This window comes from Phoca vitulina, unplaced genomic scaffold (genome assembly GCF_004348235.1).
Source record: "Phoca vitulina isolate PV1807 unplaced genomic scaffold, GSC_HSeal_1.0 scaffold1, whole genome shotgun sequence".
Taxonomy (NCBI): Eukaryota; Metazoa; Chordata; class Mammalia; order Carnivora; family Phocidae; genus Phoca; species Phoca vitulina.
Window position 1 is genome coordinate 1,543,174 of NW_022589704.1, and position 26,632 is coordinate 1,569,805.

Here is a 26,632-nt window from a genome sequence, read left to right on the forward strand (position 1 = left end):
GGCTGCCTCACCTCTGCGCCTGGCTGTCCCACCTCTGCGCCTGGCTGTCCCACCTCTGCGCCCTGGCTGCCTCACCTCTGAGCCTGGCTGTCCCACCTCTGCACCCTGGCTGTCCCACCTCTGCACCCTGGCTGCCTCACCTCTGCCCTGGCTGCCACACCTCTGCGCCTGGCTGTCCCACCTCTGAGCTCTGGCTGCCTCACCTCTGCCCTGGCTGCCTCACCTCTGCCCTGGCTGCCTCACCTCTGCCCTGGCTGCCTCACCTCTGCGCCTGGCTGCCTCACCTCTGCCCTGGCTGCCTCACCTCTGCCCTGGCTGCCTCACCTCTGCGCCTGGCTGCCTCACCTCTGCCCTGGCTGCCCCACCTCTGCGCCTGGCTGCCCCACCTCTGCGCCTGGCTGCCTCACCTCTGCGCCCTGGCTGCCTCACCTCTGCGCCCTGGCTGTCTCACCTCTGCGCCTGGCTGTCTCACCTCTGCGCCCTGGCTGCCTCACCTCTGCGCCTGGCTGTCTCACCTCTGCGCCTGGCTGTCCCACCTCTGCGCCTGGCTGTCTCACCTCTGCACCCTGGCTGTCCCACCTCTGCGCCTGGCTGTCCCACCTCTGCCCTGGCTGCCCCACCTCTGCGCCTGGCTGCCTCACCTCTGCACCTGGTAGCTTGCAGCCGGACCTTGGAATGCAAGAATGGTTTAACAAGAGCAAAATCAATGTAATACACCCCATTTTTAGACTGAAGAAGAAAAACCACATGATCATTTCAATTAGTGTAGAAAAAGCATTTCACAAAATCCAACACCCTTTCATGATAAAGAACATACAACAAACAAGGAATAGAGGGGCACTTGCTTAACCTGATTGGGGAGACCTACAAAAAGGCCCACAGCACACAGACCCCACGGTGGAGGACAGCATGCTTTGTCCCTAGGATCAGAAAGCAGACAGGAATGCGTCCTCTCACCATGTCTGTTTGATGATGTGCTGGAGTGCTACCCAGTGTAACCAGGCAAGGAAAAGAAGGTCATTCAGATTGGAAAGGAAAACTTAAACTGTCTCTTTTTGCAGAAATTATCTTGCAGATTGAAAATCCAGGGAATCCACTTTTTAAACTGAAACTAATATTAAACTAAACATATAAATACTAAAATACAAAGTACAGATATAAAACGATTCCGCTATTATAACTAACGAATGCATTCAGTAAGGTTGCAGAATGTAAGATCAACATGCAAAAACCAGCAGTATGTCTATATAATTGCAGCCAGCAAACAAAAAATGAGATTTAAAAAAGTTTCATTTACAACAGCATTAATAAAAATAGAATACTTGTGAATACATTTAACAAAAGCTGTGTGAAACTTACACTCTGAAAACTACAATACTTTGCTGAAGTTAAAGGAGGCCTCAGTAATGGGAAGACATCTCCTTATCAGAATCCCACTGCCTTCTTTGTAAATTGAGAAGCTAATTTTAACATTCATATGGAATTACAAAGGTCCCAGAATAGCTATAGCAATCTTGAAAGAAAAGAGCAAATTGGAAAGACTCATACTTCCTAAATTGAGACTTACTGCAAAACGACAATAAAAAGAGTGTGGCACTGGCATGAAGACAGACATACGGACCAGTGGAATAGGACGCAGATCCCAGGAATAAATACATGTGTATGTCCGCTGATTTTCAACAAGGATGCCAACACTTTGAAATGAGGTTAAGGACAGAGGTTTCAACAGATGGTACTGGGACAAGTGGTTATCCAGACACAATAGAATGAAGTTTGACCCTACCTCACACCACATACAAAATTTAATTCAATTTGGATCAAAGACCTAAATGCAAGAGCTTAAACTATAAATCTCTTTAAAGAGGATATAGGGACAAATTTTCATATCCTCAGAGTTGGCAATGAATTCCTAGATATGACACCAAGAGCATAAGCAATTAAAGAAAAAAATGGATAAATTGGATTTCACCAAAATTAAAAACTTCCGTGCTTCAAAGGACACTATCGAGAAAATGAAAAGACAACACACTGTATGGGAGATATATCGAAAATCATGTATCTTATAAGGGAGTTGTATGTAGAATAAATTAAAAAATCTTACAGCTCCATAATAAAGACAAATAACTGAATTTAAAAATGGAGAAAGAGTATGAATAGAAATTTTTCCGAAGAAAGATCTACAAATGGTCAACAAGCACACGAAAAGATGCTCACTGGGATGCCTGGGTGGCCAGTTGGCTAAGCGGCTGCCTTCGGCTCAGGTCATGATCTCAGAGTCCTGGGATCGAGCCCCACATTGGGCTCCCTGCTCAGCAGGAAGTCTGTTTCTCCCTATGTCTGCCACTCCCCCTGCTTGTGCTCTCTCTCTGACAAATAAATAAATAAAATATTAAAAAAAAAAGATGCTCACTATTATTAGTTCCCAGTGATGTACACACCAAACTGCATTAAGCTGTCACTCCATACTCACCAGGATGGTTATAATCGAAACGTCAGTAACAAGTGTTGGCGAGGATGTGGAGAAAGCAGAACCCTCCCACGCCGCTGGTGGGAACGTAAAATGGTGCAGCCTCTTCCGAGAGCGGTCTGGCCGTTCCTTAAATGTTCATCATAGAGTTACGGTATGACCCAGCAATTCCACTCCTAGGTATGTACTCGAGAGAAATGAGAACTTGTGCTCACGTGTTTATAGCAGCATTATTTCTAAAAGCCAAAGAATGGAAACAACCCAAATACCTGTCAACTGATGAATGGATAAGCAAATTATGGCATACCCATGCAATGGGATATTATTCATCCATAAAAAAGAACGGACTACCAGTGCATGCTATGACATGGATGAACCTCAAAAAGCTTGTTTTAAGCTAAAGAATCTTGTCACCAAAGATCACACATGCACTGTTTGATTCCATTCATAGGAAATGTCCAGAATAGGCAAATCCGTAGAGACAGAAAGTAGGTCAGTGGTTGCCTAGGACTGGGGGGATGGCGGTTACCAGGGGCTGGGCTCGCATGTGGACTGATGGGCATGCTGTAAAGATGACGACGGCTGCACATCCGTGAATGTACCACAAGCCGTTACTGTGCACTTCACATGTGTGCACTGGGTGGAATGCGAACGATAGGTCAACAGAGTTGTCAGAGTCCCACCACCCTAACACGCGGAGATGCTCTCCTTTCTCTCTGCCTGTGTTCTTCAAAAGAAGTGACCGCAATGCTGTGGCCGCATCAGACTCACTTCGGTTCTGCTTGATTGTCACCTCTCCCAGAAGCTTTGCCTTGGGGCCGTGTGGTCCTTACAACAACGGCTCTGGCTCGCGAGGCACAGTGCCGCAGAGCTGGCCTCCTGGGCCCACGCTCGAGCCCCTGGGATGAGCTGCAGTGCAGCCCTGGCTTCTGGTGCACGGGGAGGATGGGGAGGAAAGAGGGGCTCCCGCTATCTCTGTTCTTGGGGCCAGCAGGTGTTTGGGGGGTTTCTGCCGAATTAGAGGTTAGGCAGCCTTCCTGGGGTGGGGGGGCTGACATGCTGTTTGAGGAGAGGAAGGTGAGGGGGTGCAGTGGAACCCATGACCGTCATTGGGGGGCCCCACTGGCCTTTGGTCCCCGGCCCCCTGTGTCCTGCTGCCAGCTGCTGGAGAACAGAGCCAGGAGTCTTCACTCTGTAGAGCATCGTGAGCTGATCAAGGCCAAAGAAGCCTGGTGGCCTCTTCCCGGTGTGGAGAGAGGGGTACACTGAGCCAGCCAATGGCAAAGACGTGGGGTGGCCAGGAGGCTGCAGAGGGCTGGCCGAGGATGCAGGAGCAGAGGGAAGTCAAGGGGTGAAGCCCCCTCCCCAGAGGCTGGGAGTCAGAGGCTCTGACTTCTCAGACTTGCGTCGGGCTGTAGAAGGGCTTGGGGTCCCACCTGGTTGCCCGCAGTGCCGGGAATGGGCTCACTGCAGCAGCTCGGGGCTCCCGATGCCCGCGGGCGTCCCAGCACGGCTGGAGGACCCACGGAGCCTAACGTGGTTCTGTCGCTGCAGCGGAGCTGACCCCCTACCAGAGGCTGAAGCGGAAAAGTGCTGTCCCGTCCAGAGCGCTGCACCTGGAGGAGCAGGAGCGGTGAGTGGCTGGCTGACGGCGGCTGTGGGCTGGGCAGCGTGGCCTGGCCTGACCTGCTCTGCCCAGCACAGCGTTGCTGTGTCCAAGCCCTGAGCAACATGGCCCTGCTCTCGGGCTGTGGGCTGAGATGCGGGTGGCAGATGGGGTTGGTCACAGGTGCGCTTGTGGAGTGGCCCAGTGGGGTTTGGGCGCGGGCTCGCCTTCCTGAAGGCATCTCTGCTGTCACGGGCTGTACTGCCCTGGGCCCTCCCAGCCCCTCCCTGGGATCATGGCTCTGCACCCGCACTGCTGTTCCAGAACAGTCCTTTACATAAATGTGCACCTGATCATCCCCGTGGGCATTCTGGAAGGTGCCTGCCCAGGAAACCCTGGTGGGTGAGGTGGGGGTGCCGAGCGGGGACAGGCCCTAGGGCTCGAGGGTGTGCCTGCCAGGGTCCGCTCCTCCCGTACTGTGGCAAGAAGGGTCCCTGATGCCACGGCATCGTCCCCTACCTGGCCTTGGTGGCTTCCGGGCCACAGTGTGTTTCCTGTTCAAAATCGCCCTGTGCTGGACATCCATGGGCGGGGACTTCAGGTTTCTGTCCATGTGTGGGTGGCCACCCTGCGTGGCGGATGGTGGGCCTGGCCCCAGCACCCTCCCCCCCCGGTGGGGACGGCGGGGCACAGAGGGCGGGCCCTGCCTCACTGCCCACGTGGCTCCTGTGCAGGATTCCCTTCTTCAAGTTCTGCTCCCAGTGCGGCCGCTCGGTGGGAGTGCGCCTGGTGCCCTGCACCCGCTGCTACGGGATCCTGACCTGCAGCAAATACTGCAAGACCAGAGCCTGGGGCGACTTCCACAAGCGGGACTGCGGCACCCTGTCTGTCATCGGTGAGTCCGCGTGCCCGGCCGGCTGCTGTGGGGCCTGCCGAGTCTGAGGACGCAGGCACCCGCCTGTGGGGCTGCTGCGTGAGGTCTCCATTATTCCCTGAAACCTCTCAGGTTCCAGCCACTTTCCGGAATTCCCAGATGGGCCTGTTGTGCAGACAGGGCGCTGAGCCCACCTGCTCCTTCTCTACGTCATGGGCCCATGGCTCCCTGGAGGTGGGCATGGCCTGGCCCCACAGAACCGGGACACCATCCCTGGGGCTCCATGGGACATGTGGGGGGCTCCCCTGCACATGCGGGGGCCCTGGTGGGCACAGGTTTCCCTGGACCGTGGGGCACTTGGCCTTGGCACTGCTTCTGGAAGCTTCCTCCCAGCCCACCCTCCCCATGCCCCCTCCTTTGGGATGACCTGGGGAGGAGCTGCGGGTGTGTGGGTGGTGACTCTGGACCAGGGCACCACTGCTCTGAGGGTAGCTAATGGTGAGCAAGCTGTGTGCACAGCTGTCCCCTGGGACGTGAGCAGGTGGGGGAGGAGCAGGTGTTGCTTCACTCTCTCTCAGAGCCTGTCCTTGGTGTGGAGGGACAGGAAGGCTGGGCTCATCGCTGCCCTTGGGCCTCTGCCCCTGGAGCCCTTCCTCTCTGAGCTCCAACACTGTCCTCTCGGTGCCCCTCTGTGAAGCGGGGCTCTGTGGGGTGCACGTGGGTCTGGACAAGGCTCCCTAGGCTTGGGGACCCCAGGCTGGGAGTCCCCTGCTTTGAAGAGACGGAGTCATTGCCATGCATGCCACACGTGTGCAAGCATGACGCCACGCAGGGCAGGACGGGGCTGAGCCGGGAGCCCGGGGCTCGCAGAGCTGAGCGCTGCGTTCCAGGTGACACCAGCGAACAGTAGCGAGCCGGCGGGGCCCACAGGGGGCGTGGGGTCCCTCTGCACTCCTGCAGGGGGCCTGCGCCTGTGCCTCCTCGGGGACAGCCCGGGCCCTCACCTTCCTCCTCCCTGCCAGTTCCTTCTCCAGGGCCCCACCTGGAGGACTTGCACAGGAGGGCGGAGGAATCTCAATGGCCAGAACAGCCGGATGCCCGAGGCCTGGGGGGGGCCCAGCGGCAGGCCGCGCCGCCGCCGTGATCCTCACCTGCTGGCAGCCACACCTCGGGGCGCCTCCAGGCTGCTGGCCTCGTGCAGGATGTCTGCACCTGCAGGGCTGTGCGTGACGACGTCTTCCTCCTGACCTCACAATAAAGTGGCCCCACTGGGTGTGTGTTTAACCCTCCCTGCCTTGCTCCGCCGGCCCGTACCCAGACAAAGCCCAGAGCTTCCGAGGGTCTCCCTGGCCAATCGGTGCCTGGCATCTGTCAGTTGATGGGAAGGCTGGGAGGATGAGGGTCAGGACTGGAGCTCGCTCTAGAGACTACTACCGGAAGGTCACTCCTGCACCGCTGGGGGACGTTTTGGGGCTTCCCAGGTGCTCCCAGCCCCGGCTCTCATCTGCATTCCTGCTGGAAGGCTCCAGGCCCCCTGCTGGTCCCCAGAAGGGGGGGGTGTCCATATCTTCCACGTGCATTTACCGAGTGTCTGTGTGCATCAGGCAGGCTCTGGGGTGGGGACGGTGGATAGGAAAATCTGCCGTGATTGAGACAGGGGTGTGTGGGGGTGACTGAGTCAGGAGTGCTGCACGGTGGTGATGGTGGGCCATGGGTGGTGGGTGTGCTTTCGTGGAGAGGTGGGAGGAAGGGGGCAGGGAGGATTGAGGACTGGGGTGCCAGTCCTGAGCAAGAAGGTGGTGGGCATGGCCAGGGAGGAGGAGGGGGTGGGGCGGGGCAGGTGGGAAAGGAGGTTGGGAAAGGAGGGGTGCTGAGCCTGTGCAGGGACCCCAGCTAGGCTGCTTTTTGCTGGTCAAGGCAGCCCCACCTGCAGCCGTGGTTTTGCCTGATTTCCTGGGTCTCTTGTCTAGATGGGGCTCCTTATGTGGGAAGCTTGCTGGGGAGGCTCCCAGGTAAAGGGGTGAGGAGAGCACCTAGGCACAAGGAGAAATGAGCCCGTGTGTAGCTCTGCAGCTCTGTATCAGCCGGTCCTGCCCCTGGCGGGGCTGTGGAGGGCCTTCCTGGGGAGGGGCTGGGGCCGGGGGCAGCCCCCAGAGGCGTGTGGGCGGCTCCCACCTCAGCTGCTAGGAAAGGAAGTGCTCCTAATGAGCAGCTCCTAATTTCGAACTTACACTGTTAATTATATGACGTTTAGAGATCTATATGTATACACACAAAAGAAAGAAGAGATTAAATGGCAGTTATCCCCAAACCCGGAAGTTACCATTGCCAGTACTTTGGTGTGTGTGCTTCCAGTCCCATCTGTGTGTGTCTGCACACACCGCGTCCATCACACACGCTGTACGTCACACCCTCCCACACCACCCGCCACACCACGCACACGCACCACGCGCCACACGCACCACACTCGGGATGTGGGAGCGTGATCTGTATGTTCTAAACTTAACCACGAATCTTTCTATGCTTTGATATATTTTTCTGCAACGTAATTTTCCCCAAATGAAAATAGTATTATTTTTATTCTGATTATGCATGCAATCTACGCCCATTGTTAAAAAACACAAGAAAATGAAAACTAGTCTTACTGCTCAGGAACAGATAACCTGCACACACTAGATCTTAATCTGTGCCCAGGTGCACAGAGTGCGTCTTCATGCACCCCCATGCATATGCACACGCGTGTTGTCGTGTGTCCCTCCATTTGTTTTTAGTTAAGTGGCTCGTTTTGTGACTTTAACCTACCTTTCGGTGCACTGTGTGCGTCCTACCATTTTCCTGAAGGAACTGAGGCATCCGCCCACCACCTGGCCGCTGGGCATCTGCTGTTTCAGGGCTCACTCGCGGAGGGGGCTGCACACACACCTTCCACCTAGTTTTACTTTGGGCAGAATTCACAGAGGTTGCATTTTCAGATTTTAGGAGCGTTCCCATCATCAGTTTTGTCTTCTTAGCCCGCTTGCTGGTAAGGCTGGGGGGCGGGTCCGCGCTGCGACACCGGGTGGGTAATGAGCCAGTAAGGTGCGCTGCCTGTCTTCCGGGGATCCACGCACGAGCTGAAAGTCCTCTCCACACTCGGATGCGGGAACACAGCGTTGAGGTTTTTCCTCGGGTCCGTTACTGGAGACGCCTGCCCTTCCAGCCTCGGGGAGCTCTCCCCACACCCTGCCGCCCTCCCTGCTGCCTCTCCCTGTCGTGGGACCGACCTTCTCTCCGTTTGAACTTCGCTCCATGGAGTTTTTCACTCTGTTGTCAAATCCATCTGTCCTGTTTCGGGGTCTGGTTTGCTGGCAGATTTAGGAAGCAGTCCCCAGACCGAGATTATACAAGGTTCGCCCGGATTTTAAAAACAATCTTCATTATTGTTTTGCTTATAATTTTACAGTTGCCCAGAATTACTGTGAGAGATCTGAGAGCCAGCTGGCACCACTAGTCCTGTCCTTTCCCCACAGGACTAGTGGTGACCAAGTCCCGCGGCAGGTGCAAGGACGATCCGGCTGTGGCTCCTGCAGCCTCCGATGCACTGTCCCCACTGCGGGACAGCCCAGCCAGCGCTCCGTTTCCCTGTGAAAGGCGCTAACTGTTAGTCTGTGCTTATTCAACTTGTATGTAGATTTGGCTTGTCCAGTTCAGAAATGTCTGTTGACACTTTGTAACTATCCTAATTGCTTAGTGTGATCGGGAGACGTGGCATCTTCAGTGGCTTGAGGCTTCCAGGTAAGGCTGTGCTGTCCCCGTCCAGTCTGATGGTTTCCTGAGCAGAGGAGTCCCCACTGGCTGCTCTCCCCGTCTCTCCTTAGGCCAACCCTGTAGGAAGTCTGCTCAGCTCTGCCTTCCAAGTTTGGCCCAATCGGGTCACTTCTAGAACCTCCTGCCACCACCGCCCCTGCCCGCCTCTCTGTCCCTGCAGCCCCCAGAGGCCAGCCCACTTTGCTCCTGCACCCACTTGTGTCCCATCAAAGTCCTCCCTGTACCCATCGCTCACTGTCCCCCCTGCTCCAGCCCCCCTACCCGCCCCCACCTGGGTCTGCTCCCCCATTCCTGTGGCACTTCCCCCGTTCCCAGAAGGCTGCTGTGGAGTCCACTCCAGCTTCTGGGTCAACAGGTGCATTGAGCGATTATCCTCTGACCGCCATGCTTCTGGCACCTGAATTTCATAGAGGACAAGATAACTGGATCCCTCCCCTTGAGGGAGTCTGCGTTCTAGAAGGGAGAGCTGTCCCGTGGGAGAAATGCCCCCTTTGCCAGCCTCCAGCAGGACAGGTACGGTGTTTCCAGCAGAGCTCTGTTGCTGTGAGGACGCAGGCTAGGCACGGAGGGGTCTCCCCACCAGGAGGGCACAGGCCCACCTCCTCGCATGCTTGTGGGGGAGGAGGGGGCAGGGGAAGGGCACAGCCCCGCCTCCCCCCGCACCCCTGGGGGGGCACAGCCCCTCCTCCCTGCGGCCCGGGGCTTCCCTGGTCTCCGCAGCGCTGCGCCTGGCCCCAGCTGTCTGGGTGGGTGGCAGGCGCTGCGGATGCCCGCGCAGGACCCTGTTTCTGTCCCACGTCCGTGGCTCTTGCTTCACCCGGGGCTCGCTGGTAGTCGGCAGGGGCCGCGCGGCAGCCTTGTGTCTACGCGGGGTGCTTCCAGCCGATTTCTTAAAAGGATACCGGCGTTACATTTACGGATTGGTACGCCAAAGTTCATCATTCCAGCCTAAATCTTTTTCTCTAGACTTCCTTTAACGCGTTGGTCTGGCTGTTCAGTCCACGTGCCTTTGTGTGTTTCCCCTCCGCGTGAAGTGCCCCCACGTCCCGGTCTCCCCGCCCTGGCCTCTCTGTCACCCGGGACTTGGCGCTCGTCAGGAATCCAGCTGCCTGTATCTTCAGGATACACCGACCCAGGTGCTTCTGCCCCGGCCCTTACTGGGCGCTGTGCATCGGGGCGGGAGGGGGTGCGCGTCTCACCCCCTGCTCTGTACCAAGTTCTGGGGGGGGGGGCGGGGGGAGGGCTGTGGAGAGGCTGGCCCGGCCAGACACACTGTGCGTCCTGCGTGCCCTCCGTTCCCTCCCGCGATGGTCCCTGGAGACTCCAGCCGGAGCAGGGTGCAGCCCAGCCAGCAGCCAGCCACCCCTCAGGTCCTGAGCGACGCGGGCAGCTGGTCTGAGTGGAGGCCCGGCACTGCCCGAGTGTGGACCAAGGGGGTGCCTGCCTGGGCACCTGTCCTGGGGAATGCTGCGGAGCGCAGCTCCCTCCTCGGAAAGTTTTGGATGCTGAGCGCCTCTACCTGCTTCTGCTCTCTGAGCGTGAGGTGTCCCGGCTGCTCTGGGGGGACCCGCCTCCCTTCTCCTCTGGCCATAGTGTGCGCAGCCCATTGGCTCCCTGTGAACGTGGCAGTTCTGGTCACTTAGGCCCTGCTGCAGAATGGGGGTCCCACCGTGTCCAGGCCAGGCCCCTCGCCGAGCCACCAACTGTCTCCCTGCCCCTGCTTTCTGGCCTCACTGTTGTGGGGGTCTGGCCTCCCTGGGACTGGGAGGGTGTGGGAGGACAGTGGTGGGGGTGTGTGCTCAGATGGGACGGAGCGCAGGGCCTGGTGACTTGTGAGGGCCTAGACACCTTGGGAGCGGAAGGCCGCGGCGGGCCCGGCACAGAGGTTTGTCTGGGCTCTGCCCTGAGCATCAGGGCGGTGAGGGCAGGAGTGGAGGCCAGCCGGGCAGTGGTGTGGGCAGGGTGGGTGCTCAGGGGAGAGCCTGCTGGGGCAGGGGCAGAGCTCAGCATAGAAATGCCCAGCATGCGGGAGACAGGCTGCAGGGAACGCGCTCAGTGGCTCGAGGAAGCTGTGGGAGAGCCCTCGGGGTGGACGTCGTCAGTGATGGAGCGCATGCTGAGAGTGTGTCGCCCTGGTCCTGCTGTGGGAAGAGGGGACGGCCCACAGAACCGGCAGGGGGAGCCGGGAGTGCGGGACCTTCTGCTCCGCCGGACCGTGGGGTGTGTGTGTGTGTGCCTGTGTGTGCAAGTGTGTGTGTGCGTGTGTGCGTGTGTGTGCATGCTCGTGTGTGCATGTGTGTGTGTGTGCTCGTGTGTGCAAGTGTGTGCCCGTGTGTGCATGTGTTTCTGTGTGTGTTGCATGCTCGTGTGTGCGTGTGTGTGTCCTCGTGTGTGCATGTGTGTGTGCGTGCTCGTGTGTGCAAGTGTGCGTGCGTGCTCGTGTGTGCATGTGTGTGCACCCGTGCGTGCAAGTGTGTGTGCGTGCTCGTGTGTGCGTGTGTGTCCTCGTGTGTGCATGTGCGTGCTCGTGTGTGCAAGTGTGTGTGCATGCTCGTGTGTGCATGTGTGTGCACCCGTGCGTGCAAGTGTGTGTGTGTGCTCGTGTGTGCAAGTGTGTGTGTGCAAGTGTGTGTGTGCGTGCGTGTATAGAGGGGGAGTGCTGAGCAGGTGGAGGGCTGAGTTTAACGGGGGGCTCACCCAGGCAGCTCTTCAGGGGTCGGCTTGTGAGGGTGCTCCGAGACTAGCTCACCCACCTTCTGTCTCCCTGCCACTCCCACCCTTCCTCTGGCTTGGGAGTGTGCCCGGACAGCCACCTTGCTCACCCATCCCCTGACCTTGCTCCCGGCTTCCTGCTCCTCTGGGCTCCACTCGGCCACCCGCCCGGGCTTCTTGGGGTCCTCGGGCCGGGAAAGAGGTGCCCTGCTCCCTTCCCCAGCGCTAGGAGGCCACCACAGGGAGCGGGTGAGGTGGGGCAGGTGGAGGGCAGGACGGCAGACATGCCGGGTGCCGCCGGGTGACCAGATGCGTGGCTTCACGGCGAGCTTGCAAGTGCCCGTGGCTCTAGGGGAGCTGGCCTACAGCAGAGCCCAGTGCAGGTGGAGAAACAGCAGGTCAGGAGGGCACTGGGGGGAGAGGGCCAGGCAGTGGGCGGGTGAGGGAGGCTCAGGCTGGGGAGCCAGCCCGCAGGGCACTGGGCAAGCGGCGTCTATGGTGGATGCGCTCTGGAGGAGGCGTGTGGAGGGGTTGATGGGTTTCACTTAGATCAGGGGAGCCAACAAGGCCGGGCAAGGATGGTGTTTGTGAGGGGAAGCCCCGTCCTCAGGGCATGAAGGGAGGGCCAGGGCTGGGGAGATGGAGGGACCAGGCTCGTGGCTACGACCCCTCCCCGGACTCTCCATACCTGGGCTCTTGGGAGAGCAGGCAGCGCCCTGAGGGGTGGCCAGGTAAGGTCAAGGGAGTCTTGGGAGGAGGTGCCCAGGAAGCTGGGAACAGAGGCGATTCGGGGTGCCTGAGAGGGGAACAGCCTGAGATGAGCTCAGGATGGAGAGGGATGGTCAGTCTGGAATGTTGGTGAGGGACCCACAGGGCCTGGAACCTGTGGTTGTCAGGGTTCCACCCAGAATCCAGCATTCTGTGACCTCTGGAGAGACAGGCAGTGGGGTGGCCAGGTGGGTCTCAGGCAGGACACAGAAAACATAGGGCCAGGAGCTGTGGGTTCCTTCCCAGCCACAGAGTGGAGGCACCCCCACCCCCACCCCCATGCTTGGAGCCTGGGGAGTTTCCTCCTTCCTTGGGCCACGGCTGCAGGCTGACCACGGGCAAGGGTGTCCGGCTTAGTTCTGTTTGTGGTTTGGGTTCTTTTATTTTAAAGAACCCCCCCTCCCCCACACTTTAAAAGCTTCACAGCCCCGCAAAACCTGCATCTGATCTGGTTCAACCGTGAACATTTTAAAAAAACCACAAAATAATAAGAGGAGTCCCGGACCTGCCACCACTTGGGTGGGACACTTGTCCGCACAGATGTCCGCACTGAGATGCGCTCATCTCACGCCTGGTTGTTAAAGAGCTGGAACGCGGTGCAGCTAGCCCTCCACTCTTACCCCATTAGATGGTTTCGCTTTTCATTCCTGTGTCCCTAAAAGGCACGTGGGACTGTTTTCCATTGTGGGATTTTATACTGCACAGTGCTTTGGAAAGTCTCTTTTTGCATTCCCTGATGACAAGGAAAATTGAGCACTTTTTCATATGTAACTAGTGGTTATTTATCCTATTTATTATTTAAAGATTTATTTATTTGAGAGAGAGAGCAAGAGTGCGAGCGCGTGCACACACGAGCAGGGGCAGAGGGAGAGGAAGAGAGAGAATCCCAAGCAGACTCCCCGCTGAGTGCGGAGCCCAACGCGGGGCTCGGTCTCTATCTCATGACCCTGAGCCCACGACCTGAGCCGAAGTCAAGAGTCGGAATACTTAACCGACTGCGCCACCGAGGCGGCCCCCATCCTATTTATTATTTATCGGGCATTTGGAGTCCCGTGTCTGGGATTCGCCTCCGTGGCTGTGTGATCGCTGCCCATGTTTGCGCGGGGATGGCTCTGTCCTCGACGGCAGGAGCCTCTGGTGTGTGCTACGGCCTGCGTTTTCGTGTCTGGTCTGTCTGCGTGCAGGACAGAATATCGGTGTGGCCACAGTTGCCCACGGCATCCTCGTGGCTCCATGTCTCCAGAGTGCTTGCTGTGCCCACGGGTCTTACTGTCCCACTGTCTTTTCCGTGCTTGTAAACGTGGCTTTCTGCAGTTTGCTTCTTAGTCCATCCTCAGTATTCTTGTTGATGGTGTGAGGTGGGGGCCTGTTCGATCCTTGCCGTGTGGCTAGTCGAGGGCCCGGCACCGGTTAGCTTACGTGCTCTTCTCCACCCCCTCCCCCCCGGCAGCTCTTCATCTGCTCCCTTCCCCACAGACTTGCCTTTTCCAGAATTTCCTCCAGATGGACTCAAACTGGCATGGTCTTCTGTAGTCTGGGGGCTGCGTTCAGGCTGCCAACCTGTGGAGGTTGGGAGGGCTTCCCTTTCTACGAAACTCCCAACTCCCTGGGCCCCCTCCCACACCTGGCTGAAGGCATGGAGCTCCTGCCAGCCTGCCTCCTGTGGGGTGCCCACCTCCTCTGGGGGATCCCTGCCTCCTGTGTGGTGCCCACCTCCTCTGGGGGATCCCTGCCTCCTGTGTGGTGCCCACCTCCTCTGGGGGATCCCCGCCTCCTGTGTGGTGCCCACCTCCTCTGGGGGATCCCTGCCTCCTGTGGGGTGCTCACTTCCTATGGGGGGCCCCTGCGTCCTGTGCAGTGCCCACCTCCTCTGGGGGATCCCTGCGTCCTGTGGGGAGTCCCCACCCCCTGTGGGGTCCTTATTTCCTGTGGGGAAGACCTCACCTCCTGTGGGGGGTCCCTGCCTCCTATTGGGGGGTCCCTGCTTCCTATGGGGTGTCCCCATCTCCTGCGGGGCCCTCACTTCCTATGGAGGTCCTCACATCCTGTGGGGGGCCCTTGCTTTTTGTGGGGGGTCTCCACCTCTTGTGTGGTCCCCACCTCTTGTGTGGGGGCCCCGCCTCCTCAGGGGGGCTCCCCATGTCCTGTGTGGGGAGGGTCCTCATCTGAGCTCCAGTTGGTGCTTTTCCCAGTCTCCTGTTTTGTTTTAAACAATGGGCTTGTTCTAACCTGAGGGCTTCCGTCTCTGACACCACACAACACTCTGTAGACCAGCTGCCCCACGACCTGACGTTCTCGGGCTCTGGCTCGGGGTGGTGGGTGTTTTCTGGCATGCTGTAATTTTTAATTTGAGTTCCCACCACTGGGGATATGTGACTCCTTCTCCCGAGGGCATCTCACTCTGCCTGGGCGGGGGAGCCCTGCCTGATACCCCCTGAGGACCAGCGGAACCCCCTGCTCTGGGGAGGCGGTTTCTGGGCAGAGCCCCTGCAGCAAAGCTTTCTTGGCCGTGTGGCCCCCCCCCCCCCGCTCTGGAGCCCACTGATGGCTGCTGACTGTGACGTTCCTTGCCTTGTCCAGCGCGCCGAGCCGTCTGCAGGGGCAGCATCGCCATGAGCTTCGACACCAGACACGTCCCGGTGTTTTCCCCCGCTGCTCACTCTCGCTTGGGCGGCCTGTCGGGTTCCCACTACCAGTGCTGTGTAGTTGGAGATTCCGGAGAGGTTCCTGGCTGGCTCGCTTCTCTGCCTTCCCGGGTCGGGCCCGGAAACGGGCTTCTGTTACAAACGGGGAAGTGTCCTGTTTGCATCTTCGGCGACACGAGGGAGGGAGAGAAGCGTTTCCCTTCACCAAGGTTGCCCTTCACTGGGTCCCGTCCGTGCCCCGTCACCTGCCCTAGACTCACCCCCACCTTTGACAGCTCGGACAGGGGACTTGCCACCTATGTTGTTTCCAGCAGGACACAGGCCCCTGGTTCCAATCCTTCCACGTTCACTAGGGAATCTGTTCTCTACCCTGAACTAGACCTAGCACTTTGATGATACGTGCGATTTCTGGACAGAGAGTTGTCTCCAGGTAAAGGACCGCCAGTCCCCTGGAGAGGAGGAGGGTGTGCGTTCCCACGAGTGTGCACGCCGAGCGCCACGCCGGCCTGCCCACAGGAGGCGCCGAGGAGCTAGCTGCCTTCTGCCAGCCGGGGGGCCGGTCCGCAAGTCTGCAGCTTCCTGGGTATCTCAAGAGGGATGAACTGGGACCAGCACCTGGTCTGCTGTGGGCCGGGTGGCCCGTCCCCACCTGCCCCCGGCCTGTGCCGGAAGCCCACCTCACTTGTGTCCTTCTTTCCCTCACAGGGAAAATGGAATCAGCTTCGTTCACACAGAACTTCCAAAACCATCTGGGCAAGAAGGCGAGCCAGAAGCCTGAGACCCCAAAGCTGCCAGGCCGGCCAAAGAGCTCCTTTTCCACATACAACCAGGAATGAGTGTCTAGCGACCCACCTGTTCCGTGAACTCCCGAGGCTGTCGAGGCTGTCTCCCAGCCCACCCAGGGAGGGAGGCCTTCCCCCCCCTCCTCCTCCTGGGAGGAGATCGACCACCCCGCCATCCCAGGGCTCCAGGAAGGGTGGGCCCGTGAGCCCACAGTCGCTGCTCTGCAGGGGAGGCCGTTGCTGGGGCCAGGGGCCCCCAAGGAGCTGCAACCCCTGGAGAAGCTGCGTTTTCCCTCCCAGGGCACGCAGCCCAGCACCCCTGTGCTGGGGGAGCGGGGTCCCGGCCGCTGGCTCCTCGGCACTCAGGCCCGCAGGGACAGAGAGGCTTTATCGAACGTTCACCAGGCAGACTAGTGTGGCCGCAATTCCCAAATAAAGTGACCCTGCAGCACCTCTTGCTTCCGGGCTGGCCTCCAGGCTCTGCTGGGCAGCCGGTCCTGGGCCCTGCATGGATGTGCTGCCCACGAGGCCAGGGCGCTGGCGAGGCCAAAGTGCACTGGGGGGTGAGTGTGGGGGCTGGCAGCTCCGTCTCAGGTATTGTGCGGGACTCGGCTCGGCAGGGCAGGCCGGTGGGGGCAGGAGCCTCTGCTCTGGTGAGGCAGCAGGGCTCCTCGGCATGGGGGACAGACTGGACCATCAGGATGTCCAGATAGGCCTGGCCTCAGAACCACACTGGTCCCCACGCTCTGGCCTCCTGGGCATCTCTGAGGCTACTTGGCAGGAACTGGAAGCTTCCTGGGCCATGCGTTAGGATGTGTGTCCAGAGCAGGGAAGGAGTGGACAGCAGGTGGGGCGTGGAGACGCAGACCAGGGGCGCAGTGTGGGCGCAAGCCCCTCCCCACCTCCCAGCGCGCCCTGCGTCGTGTCCTGCTGTTCACGGCCCAGGGATGCGCCCTTGCCCGAGCTGTCCAGGATGGGGTCGCGGCAGCCACACAAGCTCTCCAACCTTTTATTCGTACAAGGACTCAAGAGCATAGGACACCAGCTGACACCGCCTGGCCGGGGCCGCCCCCTCCAGAGACCTACAGTGCAGGCCCCGTGGGGACGGCAGGCAACCACTGCCCCAGAGCCCCTGAGAGTCCAGCTGGCCCTCACCTACGGGGAAGGAGGCCCTGGGCCCAGCCCCCCAGTCTGGCACAAGCAGGGTTACTACAGGGTGGGGGTGCCCGTGGGACTGCGCTGCCTGGTGGGACACAGGCTGGGGGCCCTGACCAGCGTGAGAGGCGAGGCAAAGCAGTGCCAAGTGGCCTTGTCGGGCCCCGGTGCTGGTTAGGACTGCTGTCCCTGGCCACAGTGGCTCAGCATCCCATGGACCCTCGAGGGTCCCCTTGCCGGAGCCCCTCTCTGGCGGGGCCCAGCCCCCTCCCCAGAGCCCACAGCAGCTAGGGCCCAGGAGGGAGGGAGGGAGGGTCCCGGGCCTGGGGGAGGGCCTGGACAGCCTGAGCGAGCAGGGGTGCCCCCAGGTCCGGGAAGCCCCAGCCCTTCCAAGCTCTGGGAGGAGGAGCCGAAAAGCAGCTCTGTGTGAAGAGATGGAAAGCATCTATGAATGTATGTATGTTTGGAAAAGCCCTTAACTGTCAAAGCCCCCCAGGCCCCCAGGAGCTGGCGGGGTCAGGAGGGACTCGGGTGGCCCTCTGGCTTTCGGGGCCAGGCCTCCTGGACGAGCTGAGGTTTCACCAGCCACCCGCATCCTGTGGCCAGGTGTGGCCTCCAGCCCCACGTGCGTCACCCCGAGTGGGGGGCCCTGGGCCTGGTGGGGATGAGAGGCAGGAGCATGGGTGCGCAGCCCCTCCGCACAGCCGCAGAGCCCTGTGCAGGCGCGGGGCCCACGTTCAAAGGGGGTGCCCACGTCTGTGGAGGGCCCAGCCGACTCTCCTGGGACCGCCAGGATCAGCACCCCCAGCCCCACACGAGGGTCAGCCAAGAGCAGCGCCCAGAGGTGGTGAGGCTGTGCCCACGGCGGCCCATCTGTGCACCCTGGACCCTTGCAGCTGGTCCTTGGAGAGAATGAGGTCCAGACACACTGGTCAGCAGGGTGCCTTCCCAGTTAGAGCTCACCCTGATGCTGAGGGCCTCTGGGGGGGCCACGGCATCACGGGGGCCTGGCTGGGTCTGAAGGGTTCATGCATAATCTCAATAGGCCCTGCTAGACCCTGGATGGCAGAAACCCCAATGCCCTCCCGGGGATCCTTAGGCGCCCAGGGGTGGGCCTCGGTTTCTGACACCTGGAGCCCAGAAGTTCTCCGTGGGAGGAGGCAGGAGAGGAAAGCACAGACTCGCGCTGTCCAGCGGGACACTGCTCAGGGAGCTGGGGGGAGAGGCGCAGGTGGGCAGGCGGGAGGTGGCCACCGGCATCCCCCAGGTCCCTGAAATACATGGCTTTTGGGGACACTGTTCCTGGCTGACCTGAGGGCCTCATACAAAATTAAAAGCCAGGGTAGCCGGCGGAGTGAGGCCAGGAGGGCCCGCGCCCCTTGCCCTACCCCAGTGCAGTTACAGCGCCGGGGTCCCTCACCGTCCCTCCCTGTGCTGCCCTGGGGCCTCTAGGCCGAGGAGAATTAAATATCGTCTGTTTTGTGTTTCGGCAAAGTCAGTTCCCGGCCTCGGCCCCTAGGGCCTGGGGCAGTTACCGCCACGTGGGCCTGGGGGCTGAGAGGACCAGGGGGAGGAGAAGCAGCAGCAGGGACGCGCGGGCCTGGGGACAGCTCGCCGCCGAGGTCTTCTGGCCCTCCCGCTCCGACAGGCCGGGGAGGGCGTGGGTCAGGGTCGTCCGAGAGCTGGGGCTCTTCTTGCTGACCCTCCGGTCACAGAGGTCGTCCGGACAGCTGTCACCACTGCCCGAGCCACTGCTGTCATCACCTGGGGGGAGGACAGGAGGCTCCAGAAGGCCCGCCTGGCTGTGGACCCCGAGCGCCAGGGACCCTGCCCCTCCCCCGGCCATGGGGGCCTCCGGCGCTGGGCAAGGCCAGCTCTGCCCGAGCACAGCTCCCGACCCGCCCAGGCCTGCCAACGCTTGATGGACATCCTGGCCAGGCTCGGCCGTGTTGGGGACGCGGGTCTGTGTGTGTGTGTGTGTGTGTGTGTGGGGGTGGCTGTTTGGTGTCCATGCCCGGGCAGCAGCAGCAGCGGCCAGAGCCACGTGTGGGCCCAGGGGCTGGGAGGGCCCCTCCCCTGCACCCTTCCCCCGCCGCACCACCCCATGGCTCCCGTCCCTGGGGCCCCGCCCGCACTGGCGTCCTGGAAGTCCACGTCATTGCCGCTGTAGGCGCCGCGGAGCCGGTTGGTCATGACCTTCAGCTGCATGATCTGTTGGCGGACGGTCATGTCGGGCTTGGTGATGTCCACCTCCACCTCGGGGTTGTTGATCTGATTGGCCAGGCCATCGCCCATCACCTCTGGGAGGTACCTGGGGGCCGAGGACAGGCCCTGGGTCACTGCCTGCCCCCTGCCAAAGGCTGCTTCCCTGGCATGCCCTCCCATCCCCTCTCCTCCTGTCCAGGTGCTGGCAAGCCTGAGACCCCCCGCGGCCTGTTGGGGTGTGGATGTGCATCACATCCAGAAGTGGAGTGTGGATGCACCGAGCAGGGTGCATGCCGCAGGGAGCTGGCCCAGACCTCTGTCCGGGCTTCCCTCGTCCTCCTGTGGGCCTGGCGTCGGGCACGGCCCTGTGCACATAGCACTTGGAGACACAGGCCAGACAAGGACCCGGGTGAGGCCTGAGGTCAGCCGGGCAGCACCCACCTGCCTTTGGCCATGCCGTTCCAGCAGCGGTCATCACTGGCGCTGCTCATGGCCACCTTCTCGCTGCACAGCATGCTGGGGAGGCTGATCCAGAAGTCCTGGGCATCTCGGAGCTGCACCTTGGCCTCCGTGACCTGCGAGGCAGCGGTCAGGTCATGGGGTGGCCTGCTTGGCCTGCCCTTCCCTCCCCCGCCCAGCCAGGGCCCTGGCCGGCCGGAGGCCGCTCACCAGCTTCTCCAGTGTGCCCGTGGGAGACTTTTCCTGTAACACCAACTTGCCCTGGGGCCGCTTCTCTTCGGGCCCGGAGCCCTGGGGGTTCACCTTGGGGTTCCCACAGCCCTGGATGACCTGGGGGAAGACCACAGGGGTCCCAGAGGGGCACGAGGCCATCTCTGGGACGCCCCTCCATGCCCGCTGCACCCGCTTGCCCGCACCTTGGCTGTGAGTACGTCCTTGTTGTCCTGGAGGGCGTTGATGGCTTCTGCCAGCCACAAATGCACGTTGCCGATGACGCTTTCTGCTCCCGAAGGGCCCCAGAACTTGTCGGTGATGAGCACCATGGAGTCTGGCGCAAGTGTGAACACACGCACATGGGGCGTTTTGTAAACACGCACACTAGCCACCTTATGTCAACATGCTAGCTCACGCACGCGCACGCACGCCGGCCCACCAGGTGTCCGCTCGCGGACACGTCAGCTCTTACGTGTGCTCGCACGAACTGAACTGGCCTACCACGTGCACGCTAGTTGACACGTGTTGGCTCGGATCATGTCCTAACACACGCGTGAGCACACGTCAGCACGTATGTGTGTTGGCCCGCTGTGTGAGCGCATGTTAGGACTTAGAGAGGTTGGCATCGGGCGCCGATGCGCCTCACGTCAGCGATGTCCGCTCACACGTGCGATGTGCATGCGGGTCGGTCCACCCTGCGCAGCACACGTACATGCTGGCCGGCCCGCCGCAAGTCAGCAGTGCATGCGCGCTGGCTCATGTACATGTTAGTTCGTGCACACGGCGGCCCAGCCCAGGTCACAGGCGGGTTGCATGTATGTGCTTGCTCGTGGGGGGGGGGGACGAGGAGCCATGACCCCAGAGGGCTGCGTACCAGGCAGCAGTCTGAGTCACACACTGCTCAAAATGGCCTGTCCCTTGACCCGGGGACCCTCCCCCTCCCAGGGCCACGGCCAGGTGCTCCAGAGGACAGGCCTGGCTTTGTCCCCGCTCCTGCAGGCCCTGGGCTGCTCTGGCACGTGGCAGTGACTGCTCACCCAGAAGGTTCCTCCACTCGGCGTCGAGGTCGGCCTGGTTGGCCAGGCAACCCTTGAGCACGTTGCGGCAGTAGTCAGGGCAGGGTCGGGCGCCAGGGACCCCCAGGCAGTGTGCACAGTACGCCAGCTTCATGACGGCCCTCGTGCACTCCGGGCCCAGGGGCACCTGGGGAGGCAAGGCAGCCTGAGCCCCCCCTTGCAGCGGGGTGTGCCCAGTCCCCCAAGGAGCCCCAGGGTGGAGGGCTCTGGACAGAAGTCAGGGGGCCGCAGATCTGCCCCCCACCTGGCCCTAGTCCTTCTTGGGGACCCTGTCTCATCTCAGGTGGTCAAGCAGCCTCCCAGCGGTGGGGCCGCTCATGCTCCTCACTGCTGCCGTCCCGGCACGCGACTCCCTGGAACAGTGCTGTTACTGGGCCTCACGGGGAGGCGTGAGTGTGCCCGCCCTCCGTGCAGATGACGGGACCGGGGCTGGGCTGGGAGGAGGACTTGCTAAGGACCCCAGCTGGGGGGGGAGGTGGCTCACAGCCGGGGCTGTGTGGGTCTGACTCGGGCTGCCCCTTGGGGGAGGCACCCTGCTGGCCCTGAAGGCCTCAGGCCCAGCCTGCTCTGGTCTCTGAGCGATGTTACCCCCTTGGCTCCCGTCCACCTGAGCCCTGCAGTTGCTCAGCATCCAGCCCCACGCCCTTCTGCCTTCCCGTCCTGCTTGGGACCCAGCCCGACGGAGGATGGGACTGGACAGCTGCCCACACCAGAGCCGTCCTGGGACACGCTGTGTGCACGCGGACGCGGGGGTGGGGGTGGGGGTGGGCGGCAGCCCAGGGTCAGGGAGATGGCCAGGCGGCCCTAGGGCCCAGGGGGCTGGGTGGGAGGCAGGGCAAGGGGGGGGGGGGGGGGGGAGGGGCGGCGGCTCCCGAGAGCCCGGGCCGCTGTGCGCACCTGGGCCACCTTCCGGACCACGTCGCCAGCCACGCCCAGGCCCTGCACGAAGGCGCGCGCGGCCACGAAGGCGCGGGTGGCGCGCATGCGCAGCTCGCGCGGGGCCTCCCCGAAGGGCCGCAGCGCGTCGGCCTGCTTGCCCAGGCAGTCCAGGTAGTCGTCCGGGAGCAGCAGCTGCGGCCGCAGCTGCCGGAAGAGGCGCTCCAGCAGGCGGGCCCAGAACTCGGCCAGCGTCTCCTCCAGGTGCAGGTCGGCGCCGCGGTAGTAGAGCCGCAGCTCCGCGTACAGGTCCCGGAAGGCCTTGGCGCTCTGCGCGTACAGCTCCCCGAAGGCGCTGGGGAAGGCGTCCTGCAGCGCCCGCTCCGACTCGTTCAGCAGGTGCTGGAAGTGATCTGGGCCGGGGGGCGGGGGCGTGAGGCCCCCCGCGCCTCCTGCCCTGCTGCCTGCCCCCCATGCTCTGGCAGCCAGAGCAGGACTGGGGGACTCTGCCCAGGACCCCTGATGCTCTGGGAGAATCAGAGGCCAGGCTGCAGAGGCTGGAAGGGCCCTGGGTGCCCCCTGGACTCTCAAGACCGCACCCCCACCCCCCCCATGGCCTGGGGTGCAAAAGCCTGGGTGGGGGTCCCCTCCTGGGTCTCAGGGCCTCCAACTGGGACTCCAGTTGACACTTCTGGGCTGGGGACAGACGCAGGGTGCTTCGGTGACCTACTGGGATCACCTGTAAGGTGGGCAGGAGGATCCTCTGAGCCAGGGGGTGGGATCCACCTCCTTCCTGCCCGTTCCTCCCCGCACTGCCCCCCAACCCCCGGTGTGTCTGGCCCTCCTTCTCCGTTTTTCTCTTAGATGCCCTCCCTCGGGTTCCAGAAGCCTCAGCTCTTATCATGCCCCCCCGGAAGCTGGCCTGCCTGAGGGCCCAGGGAAGATCTCCTGTAGCCTTTGGGATGTGCCCAGGGACCCAGGCAGGCCTGTTGAAGCCCTCCAGGGGGGCAAGGCATGAGCATGTGCAACAGACCTGTGTGGTTTTGGGGACATGCCCCTGCACCCTATGTGCCCAGAACGGGGCCCCCAAACAGCACCCACCCCCCTCTGGCAGGGAGACTGCACTGTCTGTGACCACACAGGCCCTCCACTCAGACTCGTCCCCAAGAGCTATGGCCACCCTCCCGGCACAGGCCCCGGGGCCCTGGGCAGCCAGGGGTTTCCAGGCTCCCCTACATCTACCCCCCCGCCCCGGCCTTGGGCTGTCAGGCTGGCTGGGGCAGGAGATCCTGATCAGGCTGTGGGATGGTGTGCAGGAGTCCAGGGGCTGAGATCATGGGCCTCAAGGCCTCTCAGAGCTGCCTGGTGGCTGCAGACGCACACGCTCCCTCTTCTATCCGCTCAGGCTCTGCCAGGGCACCTTCCCCCTCCAGTTAGGCTTCAGGTCACTTCCTGGGGGCCCCACCCCAGCACCCACACCATTCCCCTGAGGGGACCACTGTGGGCAGCATCATGCCGGCCAGGGCACTCGCTGTCTGCCCAGACCTGGTGTGAGACCCGGCGAGAGTCAGGGAATGAGAGGCCCGACCAGCAGCTGCCCTGGAGATGGGAAGGCCACAGCGGGGCCCCTGCTCCCACAGCAGGGCAGCCGCAGCCTCAGTCCCCTGCCCCGACCCCGGCCAGCATGCTCGCTTAGCTGGCTCCGCACCACCGCGGCCAGGGCAAGGCCTGTCCCTGTCTGCCGGTGACAAGGAGGCACCCTCTGAGGGGCTGGCAGGGATGGGCCCCATCTCCCCAAACGTGCACGTGTGTTGCTGCGCGCACCCCAGGGTGGACGAGGATGCCTGCAGACAGCTCCCGGGCTCGCGGCCCCCTGGCTTGGGCCCTGCATGCGGGCAGCCTTCTGCTCCCGCCGGGCCAGGAGAGGTGCCCCCGGGCCCAGCTCCCCCCGCGTCAGTGTCCTGCGGTCCCCGGCCCGGGGCCTGCTCACCGTCAAAGCTCTGCAGCTGGGCGGCGAGTGCGGTCTGCAGGGCGCGGCCGCTGTCCAGGAGGGCGGTCTCCAGCTCGGCGCGGCTGCGGTTGGCCAGCTTCTCCTCCATGTCGCTCGTACAGCACGTGTAGCCCTGGGGGCAGATCCGCAGGTGCTCTCCTGTGGGGAGCGGCTGCTGTGAGGGAGAGGAGGCGGCCCGGAGGCGGGGAGGGGGGCCCCGGGCAGACCCTGGGAGGGGGCACAGCGCCGGCGGGGGCCGGGCTAGGTCGTGCAGTCCCCAGCGCAGGACACAGGAGTGGGGCCGCCTCTGCAGGGGCAAACCTGGCCGGTGGGCATCAAGCAGGGGTGCAGAATGCTGAGCCCCAGGGCAGGGACGTCCCATGTCATCCCCACCTAGCTCCTCCTGGCCCCTCAGCGCCCGCTGCTGCCACCATGCAGGTGAGGAGGGCCAGCCCAGGGTCCTGGCGCAGCTCAGAACTGCCTCGGGCCCTGTGTCTGTGCAGAGGGGCGGGCTGCCAGACCCCCGGCCCACCGGGGCAAGCTTCCCGGCCTGGAGGGTGCCCCCTGCCTGGGCCCAGGCTGAGGATGGGGAGGGAGGAAGGGATCCCCCACCCCCGGAGGGCAGGGCAGGGCAGGATAACCAGGGCCTCCCCCCCACCCACACCAGGCCAGAGGTGCAAGCTCCCATGAGGACCGCGGGCCTGGGTGGGGCTACCGACCGGGGGTGCCTGGTGAGGAGTAGTCCTGCATGCGGGGGGTCTGGACACACCTGTGTCCCTGTCAGGGGTGCGCCCCTTCCTCTGCTCCCGAAAGCTCCCCTCACCCCTCGTGTTCCCCAGCAACACACCACCCATGCTTCCGTCCTGGGGCCAGGGACAGGTGCTCGGTCAACACAGCCCTGCAGACACACCGCTGAGCCGTGCAGGGAGGGGTGCGGGCCAGAGAGCAGGCGCCTTTAAAAATGGGCCCATGCCAGTGTTACAACTGTGGTTCTGAGGCGGGTGCTGTGACCCCATTTTGCAGCCCAGGAAACTGCGCCTTGCAGAGACTCGGTTTCCCGTCCGGTCCACGCTATGCCAGGAGGAGCCAAGCAGCTCAGTCAGGCTGCCTGCTTGCAGCCCCCCCCCCCCCCCCCGGCCCCCCCCCCCCCGCCCCCCCCCCCCCCCCACCGGCGGTATTTCCTGCCTCTAAGCTGTGGAGGAGGCTGGGGTCTAACCCGGACAGGGGCTGTGGGGAAGGGTCACCTGTGCACTGTTGTGGGGTAGGGTGGAGCAGCCTGGGCGGAGCTCCAGGGGTCCCGAGGCTGTCCTGAGGGCTGGGAGGGTCAGCAGCCCCAGCAGAAGGCCTGGAGGGCACAGGCAGCCTCCAGTAGAAGCTTGGGGCGGGGGTGTGTGTGTGTGTGTGTGTGTGTGTGTGTGTGTGCGATAAAGACGTAATTATCCCGCGGCTGAATTGGTCGTAAAGAGCCTGTGGGCACCACCAGGTCAGACCGGGCTAGAGCATCATCTCCCGCACTGACGCGCACAGCCCCGGGCTGGTGAGAAGCGGACAGGACAGAGAAGCCATGTGTGGGCGCCGTGCCATCCCTGTGACAGCCAACTGCTGGCGGCCCACGGGCCACTGCACGCTGGGGTGGGACTGGAAGAAGGCTGTCAGAGTGCCTGGAGGAGCCCACTCAGACACGGTGGATGAGGGGAGGTTTGGGGGGGCACAGGTGGGGGGAAAGCCAGCCCCTTCTTCTTCCTCTTCCCACATGGGCCCTGAGCAGTCCCACTCCCCAGGCCCCAGGTGCCCTCAGCTCTCAGACACCTGAGCCCTGCAGGGCTGCTTATCTGGGGGAACCACCACCCCTTCCGCCAGGGGTGTGGAAGTGATGCTAGCATGTCCGTCTGAGGGGGGCTGTGGCCCCCACCTTGGGAAAGGGCCAACCTTGCGGTAGACAGATTGGCGCTCAAGACCACCTGGGCCCATCTCTGGGAGGGCATCAGGTCTGTGGGGCTGTGACAGTTGGGGATCTGAGACCTGACCCCCTGGGTGAATCAGGACTTTCAGGGCCTTGTGGGAGCCAGCTGGGGGCAAGGGTCGGAGCCTGGCTCCCCAGGGCCTGATAGGGAGGAGGCACCTGCCAACATTCCTATGCCCCTTCTCGTGAGGGGTGGGGTGGGCAGGTGTCTCCAGGCAGGGACTGGGCCCAAGAACACCTGCCATCCCTCTCTCTCAGGGCCTTTACTGACTCTGACTTGTGGCCCAGGACCCTTGCCAGCAGGAGGCAGGACACCGGGCAGGATGAGGGTCCTCTCCATGGGGTCCCTGTGCACCCAACCAGGAGAAAGCTGAGCTCCCAGCCTCAACAGGGGCTGGGAGAGCATCCTCTGCATGCCAGGCTCCCCATGGTGCCAGGGGGTGGGGACATGAACTGGGGGCGTGCCCTGGGACGGGGGGCAGGTGCCAGCCTGGGGCTTCTGGGGGACACCCGGGGCTCTGCTGTGCTGGGCACTTGGGCCAGGCTGGCTGGGTGGGCAGTGGGTGGGCACCCACAGGTCTTCAGGTGGGCACGGGCTACCAAAGCGAGAGCTCTTGTAGGCCACAGGGACGGACAGCGTCCGTGACTGGCTGCCCTCCCTCCTGAACCCTCCGGTCCCCTGGAGCAACAGACCCCCTCCCCGAACCTGCCAGTTCATGCGGACAGCAGAGAGGCCGGGTGGCGGGGGAGAAACTCGGGGAGACACAGGGAGCCCCCCTCCCCCACCGCGGGCGGGCTCTGAGTGGGCCCCTGGGCACTGTCAGCACAGCCACCACTCCCACCCCAGCGGCCTCCCGGAGCCTCGCCAGCCCTGCCTGGCCACCTCGTCCAGCCGCCCGGTGGCCTGCGCTGTTCCGGCCGCCCCAGCACAGCCCCCGTCCCTCCCTCCCTCCTCGGACACACGGGAGTGAAGACACGGAGCCAGAGCCCGGGCGCCGGCCTGAGGTCCCGGGCGGGCTGGGCCGAGGCGGCCC

At 62.3% G+C, this 26,632-nt stretch overlaps 2 protein-coding genes across 3 annotated transcripts in view; one reads left to right on the forward strand and one right to left on the reverse strand.

Annotated features, from left to right (window-relative positions):
• Positions 1-6,091, forward strand: part of ANKMY1 (ankyrin repeat and MYND domain containing 1) — a 46,375-nt gene extending 40,284 nt beyond the window's left edge. The window contains exons 15-17 of the mRNA XM_032413180.1: positions 4,022-4,100; positions 4,808-4,968; positions 5,970-6,091. Of these exons, the coding sequence (XP_032269071.1) occupies positions 4,022-4,100; positions 4,808-4,968; positions 5,970-6,091 (362 nt within the window). The remainder of the gene's footprint in view (positions 1-4,021; positions 4,101-4,807; positions 4,969-5,969) is intronic.
• A 10,286-nt stretch (positions 6,092-16,377) lies between these two features.
• The window catches only part of GPC1 (glypican 1), a 28,977-nt gene continuing 18,722 nt past the window's right edge, over positions 16,378-26,632 (reverse strand). Inside the window, exons 2-9 of one of the 2 annotated variants that reach the window (XM_032389688.1) lie at positions 23,636-23,794; positions 21,667-22,058; positions 20,731-20,896; positions 19,897-20,027; positions 19,691-19,810; positions 19,463-19,596; positions 18,952-19,127; positions 16,378-18,580 (exon numbers count right to left, since the gene is read on the reverse strand). In XM_032389688.1, coding sequence (XP_032245579.1) covers positions 18,348-18,580; positions 18,952-19,127; positions 19,463-19,596; positions 19,691-19,810; positions 19,897-20,027; positions 20,731-20,896; positions 21,667-22,058; positions 23,636-23,794 — 1,511 coding nt within the window. In that variant the 3' untranslated portion in view covers positions 16,378-18,347. The remainder of the gene's footprint in view (positions 18,581-18,951; positions 19,128-19,462; positions 19,597-19,690; positions 19,811-19,896; positions 20,028-20,730; positions 20,897-21,666; positions 22,059-23,635; positions 23,795-26,632) is intronic. The other variant, XM_032389767.1, reaches the window with a different exon arrangement.